This window comes from Tachypleus tridentatus, chromosome 1 (genome assembly GCF_004210375.1).
Source record: "Tachypleus tridentatus isolate NWPU-2018 chromosome 1, ASM421037v1, whole genome shotgun sequence".
Classification (NCBI taxonomy): domain Eukaryota; kingdom Metazoa; phylum Arthropoda; class Merostomata; order Xiphosura; family Limulidae; genus Tachypleus; species Tachypleus tridentatus.
Window position 1 is genome coordinate 44,205,939 of NC_134825.1, and position 9,235 is coordinate 44,215,173.

Genomic DNA, 9,235 nt, shown 5'->3' on the forward strand with positions numbered 1-9,235 from the left:
GTGAAACATGCTGAGCTTTAGAAATTAATGTCACTGTTTTGCTGTGAAAAAACAACAAAGTAAATGAGTGTACCAATAAGTCAGAAATAAAACAGATACTCTATATTAAGCCTTTAATATATCATATTAGCTATTAGTCCAAATGCATTTTTTACTTGTTCAAGGCTATTAGGCTAGCTCAATCTTAGATCCTAAATCTTCATGCATCTAATTTGTTTAGGCTCAAATTACATTTCTGAAGTTACCTTCTAATGAATACTTTGTTACATAAATTATTCATTTTGTCATTGGTTTGTCAAGATGTACATAAGTGTCTCAAGTTAATCAGGTTAAGTTTATCAAAAAAACAAAACAAATCTTATTGAACATTTACAGTTAAAATCCATTACTTAGCAGTATTTATTATAAGGATGTTGGCAATAATTAAGATTTGAGTATGTCTAATACATCTCCCTATGTTCATGAAATATTTACACTCCAACATTATAATAAACCAACAGGGATTATCTTTGGGAAGAATAGAAGTAAAATGTATTTACTAGGTGTATGTTTGGAGGGTTCTCAAAGGTTTTATGGTTCAAAAGTAAATAAAAAAAATTAAAAGTAACATAATTTTATTCTATTATTTTGAAGTTCAAATGTTATGGTGTAACCTACAAGGTGCATAATTCTTGTGATTCATACAAGAGTGCATGTCACAATGGTACACATTGCAACCTTTATGACAGTTAAATGAAAGGACTAGCATTTTAATTTTTTAAATTAGAATTGTAGGAAACAATTGTATTAATATTCTGAAGAGTATGCTGTTGAGGTAATTATTTCATTTTTTTTGTTTTTTGTTTATATATTTAGGTGTGGAGTGTAGATGACAGAGGAAACCACTTAACATCAGGAAAAATTGAATTAACTCATTCAGAATTAATCTTGCATCAAAAAGGAAAGCTTCCAATAAGATGGCCTCTGAGAAGTTTAAGAAAGTATGGATTTGATGTGGAATTGTTCTCTTTTGAGTGTGGTCGTAGATGCCCTACAGGACCTGGTATCTATGCCTTCAGATGTCGCAATGCAGAAGTTTTGTTTAACCTTCTTCAAGAATCCATTCAGAATAACACTGTTGGAGATGGTGTTGTAGAACAAGCTGAAGACCAGATCAGTGGAGGAACCAATGCTTCTACAAATGGTAGTATATCTAGTCAGCAACTTGCCCCAGTTAGTAGTATTGATGTGGATCATGTTAGAAGTCCTACTGTCCCTTCCTCGACATCGCTAATACCATCTTGTTCAAGATCTTATGATCACTCAAACTCTTTTAATCAAAGTAACATTCAAACTAAATGCTTATTAAGACAGTCTTTGTCAGAAAACTGGTCTGCTGGAACGAGCATTGCTAACTTGAGCTGTCCCAGTCATCATTGTAGTGTTGGTTCATGCAAAAGATATTCAGCACCATCTCCTCATTATGCAAACAGAGAAATATTTGTACATGACACTTATCCTTCTAGGTCTTCTTTTTCTGGGTTGGTAACTCCATCTTTAGTTAAGAGTGAACACTCTGTTGTCCATGACAGTTACCAAAGATCTTCAAGAACCTTATCTCTTCATACTCAACCTTCATATATGAATGGAACTGTGATGCCCTTAAGTCATACTGGTGGTACGTGTCTTAGTAAAGAATGTAACAATAATCCTTGCACATGCAAGCATGTTGATATGAATACTAAATACACTCAGTTAGAAGGGCCTTACAAGCAAGAACATACAGCTATGTATGAAAATGAACATTGCTATGTCAATGTTGGTCCTGAGCAAATACCTGTGGCACAAAGACAGTATCTCAGAACTTGTGGATATGGCTTCTCTTCCAATGTTTATCCAAGAGGATTCACTAGTGGGTCCATTGCTAGTCAAAATTCACAAGAAGATAGCTCACGATTGTATGAAAATATTGGACAGAACTGTGCAAAGTCTTGTCAAACAGATGGGAGACAGGTCAATTACATCATGCTGGATCTTGAACAGAGGAGTGATTCAGGTTGTAGTATTTGTACTCCAAAGTCACCACCTAATAGTATCAAGTCACCTCAGAGTTCTCCTTCTGACTATCCAGAAGGCTACGCAACTATTGACTTTAATAAAACTGCAGCTCTCCTAAATTCAGCAAAGTCTACTGTTATTATAGATGATAGTATTCGTAAAACCAGACATAATGCAACTGAACCATGTAAAGGTAGTAATTCTTAGAGAAAAAAAAATTAAGTTGTTTATTGTTTCAGAAAATGTATAAAAATTGCTGGGTGTGATTTGCACCACAGCTTCACATTTATGTGAAATTTTAAATTTTACTTTAATGAAAAAAATGTTTGAAACATTTTCTTTTCACATCCAGTGCAACAGTTGAATTTTTTAATTAATAGGAACTAAATTTTTATGTAATATAATGTAAATAGCTTTTTCAAAATGGAAATGAAAAACTGACTTTTTTCTGTAGATATACAAATGGGCAACATTATACGTGCTTTAGAATCTTCTTTAATGACAGTAAAGGATTTTAAATAATGAACAATGTTCGTAAGTTTTGGGTGAAAAGTTTTGCAGCACAACTTGGTGAATATAATAATATGCCACTAGTAAAATTCTCAAGAACAAAGTAATTTGATTTTGTAGTAAAGAGAAAATTTGCTTCAGTGCTTATTAAAGTTTGAGAATTAAACACACGTGTGTGTGTGTGTGTGTGTGTGTGAATTGGTTAAAAGACAAACAAGTTGTTCTAAAAGAATAGTTTTATGTAAAGAAAAGAAAATGAAAGCACATGTATCTGCTACAAGTGTTAACAATTTAATATGTATCTGTGATTTTGAGATGCCTGTGCATCTCATGGGCTGCATAAAATTTAGTTATTTTGACATTATGTTGAATGCATTTGTACGTATTTAATAAAAAACACAGCATTGCCATGTAGGCAAATAGTTATGCTTAAGCCTTAGGGCACTTTTTTGTTATTGATACTCTTGTAAGTGGTTCACATGGAATAAAAATCTTAGTGTGTTTTTCAATTAAACAAATCAATTTTGGTTTTATATTTAAATAACTTTTGGAGAGAGAACTTTTATATTAGCCAAATATCTTCAATGAAATAGTTTTACTGATTTAATCTAAATTATTCTACAATATTAATTATAAATTCCATTGGTTTTTTTTAGGAAGAACACATTAGTGTAACTTGTAACAAGTTTTTCATATATTATTTACATTTTTTTTAACAAGCATTTTAAGTAAGTATAACAAAGATGTGCCTTTGAGTTTTACCTTAAATGTTAATATTTTAGAAATGCTTACTTTTGAATTTTATTTTTATAATATGAAAATTGTTTTTATATGTTTGTTAAGTGTATATGGTATGAAATTTCCAAAGATTGTTTTAAACATAGTGATTTTATTGCAGCTAAGCATATTCAATCACAATACCTGTAACACATTAAAATTTACCTAATGTATGTATTTATAATAGAATATCTTACTTTAGCCTTCTATATTTTTAAGAATGTATTTGTGTAAATTTTTTAGACAAAAGTGAAGTGTGCTGTAATAAATGCATTATCATTAATGGTTGATGTTTACGTATTAACAATTAGTACAACAGAATACTGCTGTGAATTAATGTAAGTTACATCTTAATAAACAATAGAATTACTTTTTTTTTTCCCATAAGAAAACATATTTGTTATACCTTTCCTAGGTCTAAGTCAAATTTTGATTTATTTAGCTTGTAAATTTCTTCATAATCATTAACTTGTCTTAAAAATATATTATAACGATGAGATTAACAGATATACCTTGTTTTGTGTAACATTTGTGTGGGGCATATTGTTATGCACTGGCATTATTTTTCAAATAACAAAACTCAGCGGGCTGATTTTATTTCTACATCCATTGTGTAATACATGTATAAGTGAAGTACAGCCTTTTTCTTTTCTTCAGATGTAATTTTTCTGTCTTTACCAAATAAAAAAAAATCACTTTATGAACATGGATCAAAAGTAGTATTTGAGAGCAATACGTCAAACACAGGCTTGACTGCATCACTTCTCACCCTGTTTTTTTAAGGTGTAGGGACAACATATGCTTTGATTCCTATTTTTTTTTGTCAGTAAAGCAGACATTTTGACAAGAACATTTTGTAATTAGGTATTTTTATAAATAGCCTTCTCAAAATGAAGAGGAACCACATTAATATTTTGGAAGATGTACAAATGGATAACATCATATATGCTTTAGGAACTTCTTTAATGACAGTAAAGGATTTCAAATAATGAACAGTGTATGTAAATATCACTGAAAATTTTAAAATTAAGGAAATTTCTTGAAACCTAAGATTTCAAGACATTATGTTAATTACACATTTGTTATTTATCATATTGATTATTATCATCTAGAAAATATCCTCTGTTATCTGAATGTTATAAAACCCAGTATACAATTCATCATGCCATTAGAATAAAATAAGACCCATTTCTTGAAATACTATAATGACATAAACATATGTTTTGGCTCCTATAACTTTCAGTGAAACAAAGAGACATTGAATGGTATTTTGGCAAACACTTAATGTTTTGAGGTTAATGATTCATAATGGTGAGACACTTGAATACAGTACTTGTAAAATGAGATCAGCAAATATTTGGACCTCCTTAATTAGAGTACTCACACACCCAAGATGTTAGAGGTTAAAGGACTTTTGCACATCTTTGTAAACTTTTATGTAGTTTCAGGGGAATTTTAGGCAGAGTAGGCATCATCATCTCCTTTTCATACAACTGCCTCTAATATGAAAATGAAATGATGTTTAGGCTTCTGTACTGAGACTTTCTTCAAATTACAGTAGGTATTTGTGTAGTAAACATATTCATTTAGTGAATCTCAAAGCTGTTTAGGTTGAGCAGATGTGGTGACTGACATGTGTGGATAGTAAGACTGTGACTTCATTATCATATTTTCAGTATTTGTTGAGGGGTAGTTGTCCACAGGTTTCTGATGCTCAAACCATTGTCTGTTGAGTTCAGGTTGGTGTAGTTAGACGTAGATAGCTTTTTAAATTTTCTTTTCAGTGGTGAGTTTTGTCTGAAATTGTGTTCATCTCAGTTTGTGATATGTACCTCTTATTAGTTATGTTCAACCAAAGTTGATTTATGTGGATGTGTTAGTTTAGTTATATTTTTATGTTCTTTTATTTATTTTTTTTATGGTCATTCAATTTTTCCATTGTAAATGTTGCTGTATAAACATGGATGCTTCATAGACAATTTCTTTTCCATTTGTACTTTTTGGTTGGTTGTTTCACTTTAGTGAAGAAGTTTCAAAGATATTTTCCTGGTTTAAAATAAAGTTTAACATTAAATTTCTAGCAAAGGTTTTGCTAAAAAAAATGTAAATTTTTTGCTTAACATAGGAATGTAAGGTAGAGAAATAACTGATTTCTGTTAGACTTTGTTTCTTTGCAAGTGGGGAAACCTTGTGCTTCTTGGTAGTAGACATTAAATTGGAATAGTATCCGTTATTTTCAAAAACTTTCTATAGATGGGTTAGGTCTTTGTCAATGTTATCTTTTTCATAAATCCATCTGTTTCTGTCAAGCATTTAATGTAATATTGCATTTAACATTTTTTTAAGTGATTGGGCCTGTAGTGTAAGCATGAATTGGTTTCCTGTAAATAGCAATGGTAAGATGTCATTATGTTAGTTAACAAGCATTTCATAAAATAAAAATACCTTATTTTCTTCTAACTGCATGACAAGCTGTATGTTTGGGGCTTGAATATGATAATCCTATCCATGATACCAAATAATAAATATCACTACCATAATATCTCCAAATCTTAAGTTTCAAGATAAGTGTCTTTTGGACTCTGGATTCAAAATATTGCATGAAAATTTCACTGAGAACAGATGATCCCAAATGAAGGTGCTGGTTTGCTTTTAGAATTTATTTTCAAAATGAAAGTGTGTGGAGTTAGTGCAGAAGTGAGCATTATGATACAGCCTGTCTATGCTGAGATGTGTGCAGAGGTGTAAAGACCTATCTGCTGTTAATTTCTTGTGGACCAAGAAGAGGATAAGGTTGATGGGAATGCTGTAAAACAGATATCAAAGCTGACTAAACCATCTGACTTCTTCTGATATGTTAGCATTCTTGATACTAGCTGGTGATCAATATACAACTGCTGAAGCAAGTGATGGCTGTATAATTACAGAAACTACTACTAATGTAACCTATATAAAAATCAGTGTGTGTGTCACATCACACTATGTCATGTTTGATTTCACAAAGTAAGAAGAGTCATGAAAGCCTAAGTGCACTTATCAATATATAATAGTTTACTGTTTGCTCATTATGATTTAAGTGGTGGGGTGCTGTGAAACCTTATAATTATAGTGAGTATTGGTCAAGATGCAGTATGGGATCACCTAGCCTTGAGTCAAATGCATAAAAGCCATTGTTTGAACATACTTCACCAAAATGCAGTAGTTTTTCTGTGTATTAGAAGTTATTGCTCTGATTTTTACCAAGAATTATTCTCTAAAAATACCATGAATTCATTTCATGGATGATCTTAAATTTGCTTGGTTCTCAAAGAAATTTACCAATGTTTGACTGTCTTGACTGCATTTTTCTCCCTCTTTATTGATCTTGGCTGATTTTGCAAAATTAACTGATTTCAATTAGTTATGAAACTTGAAGGTAGGTAATACTACAGGGTGAATGTGTAGTACTTGTCAAATAATGTTTGATGGGCTGTTTGTTAGTAATAATAATAATACTTCTTTCTTGATGGTTCAGGAATTTTTTTTAGACAGGCTTAGTGAAATTCCAGCACAAAGTTCTCACTGACTTGAGGATTGATAGCTGTTATACATACTAGTGTCTAAGATTAATTTTAAACTTAGCTTGTGGTATTCCTTCTCAAAAAATCTGAAGTAAGTTATTCCACAAGACCTGTAAAGTTATATAATAATCCATTCACCCACACATTACTACTAAAATCTAGCTATTTTTTGTTGATCAGTCATAGATGAGACTATAGTTATAAACTCATAGAAGAAAAGTTTTAAATATGAAACAGAGACAAGCCATTGAAAACTTTAACTGTGGTTGATGGTTGATGTAATGAGGCTAAATTGATTGCATATTAAAATATTTCTATTTCATTTTCAGTCGTGATAATTCTCTTAAAAGACCACCTGTGTTCTTCACCAGTTCATTTATTTTAACCACTGTAAGACTTAATGAAAATTGTACATGATGCTCCTGATATATTGTTTTAAGCATTTGTACACTGTCTAAATGAAATAAAACAACTGTCCACTGAAGTCTGTTCATTATACCCAAACAGAAACTAAATATACCTTCCTTCCTTCTTCACTTCCACCAATAAGTAGTTCATTCTCTATGCATATGTTACATCTTGGTTGAACTTGTGTAAAGTGACTTAACTGAGCATGATTTATGATGGCTTTACAAAGTTTGTGTGTGTGTGTGTGTGTGTGTGTGTGTGTGAAGTTACCACAATTTGATCAAATGTTGTTATTTAACCTAGAAACAACTCCTAGGAATGCAAGGCCTTTTGATAAAGGTTTCTTTTTTGATGATTCATGAAGATATCCATGCTGCTAAGTTGGGGTTGAAAATAGGTCAGTAAAATTTTTTAGGATGAAGTAAGCTTTCCCCTCCATAAACACAACATTATAATTTTGACTGTGAATTGCAATGGCTTTTAGTGATGATTATAGCTTAGTATTTGACAAAAAAATATCTTTTTGATAACAGTTCTTGCCACTTATAATGATTGTTTAAATAATATAAAAGCAAAGTTGGTGAATTTATTTCATAGTATTTCTAAAATTAAGCCCCAACTGACCTGGATAATTCCATTTTGTCATGTTCAAACTGCCATCCAAATTAGACATTAGATTTTTAGGAAATATCCAAATTCAACATCAAACAAAAATGTAATGCTGTTGAAGTTGGATAATTATCTGAGAGATGTGAAGAAAAAACTGGACAAAAAGCACAGAAGCAAAGAAATTAGCTACAAGATAAAAGAGCTGAATACATCAAATAATTAGTCAAGTGAAACTGTATTCATTCTGTGAGTTGTTTTTTTCACCAGTTTAAACTCTTAGCCACCTGGGTGCTTTGTCTGAGCATTAGCTGCTTTAACACAATTCTGTTGATAAATAAAATATTCCAATTTTTGTTAGAAATGTAAATACATAGATTCTTCAGAGTTAGTCTATCCTTATCTTGCAGTATCATAATTAGAAGATTATGATGTGACAACTGCTGTTTTTTTCTGGCTTGTACAGTTGTGTCATGGGAAAGGGCAGAAAACAATATTTATTTACTTTGCTATATATTCTGTGCTGGATTTTTGTTGTTGTTCTTGTCATAGAAGTCTTGTTATCTTTTGACCTTTGCTGTTTTAACATAAGCCTATACACCCCCCAAAGATGATCAATGTGGGATTCTGAGCAGACCAAGCTATGGCTGTGAGTGTTTTACCACCTAAGTATCATTATTATACCTGTACATTTGGAATCATTTTCTAGCTGGAAGGTGAATCCTTACTTAATGAGTCATGTTCCTGATGAAATGGCTTAATTGGTCAAAATGTGTCTACGTGTTAGCAGTCAGAGTACCCTAACTTCTGCATATAGCACCAAGACAGTTGAGTGAGCTACAGCCACAAACTTGTACTGACCCTACATCATGCTTCAATGTAGAGGTTTTATATCAACTAAGATATTGTTCTCCTCTTTACTGTCAATAAACACTGCATAATTTTTGCCAAATAATTTTAACTTGATTTATCTATAAAAATCACACATCTCCAGCTTTGGTCATTTCCACTTATCAGAGTTGGTAACAAATCATTTTTTTGCAAATACAAGAAAAGTCGCTAATCCTTGAGGGTCATAAGTCATTTCTTGCAAGTCTCAAATCATTTTCTCTAAGTTACGCATAAAGTCATAAGATAAAGTTTGTTTGTGGACTAGGTAAATGTTCTATAATGGAGAAAGTGCATGCACTGTGCTATTTTGTTAGCTGGTTACAAAAGCCAAAATGATGGATCCTCAATTTGTTTCTACACAGGCTTAGTAATAGTTTGTTTGGAAGTGATATTTTCCAATACATGTAAATGAAATAAGCTGGATATCCTTTGAATCTGTAGTAGTA

The 9,235-nt window shown here is 31.5% G+C and overlaps 1 protein-coding gene across 6 annotated transcripts in view; it reads left to right on the forward strand.

Annotated features, from left to right (window-relative positions):
* The window catches only part of LOC143247204 (uncharacterized), a 65,845-nt gene extending 61,813 nt beyond the window's left edge, over nucleotides 1-4,032 (forward strand). For all 6 annotated transcript variants that reach the window (XM_076494880.1, XM_076494888.1, XM_076494925.1 and 3 more), the window contains exon 3: nucleotides 856-4,032. In XM_076494880.1, the coding sequence (XP_076350995.1) occupies nucleotides 856-2,244 (1,389 nt within the window). In that variant the 3' untranslated portion in view covers nucleotides 2,245-4,032. The remainder of the gene's footprint in view (nucleotides 1-855) is intronic.
* Nucleotides 4,033-9,235: the final 5,203 nt, after the last annotated feature.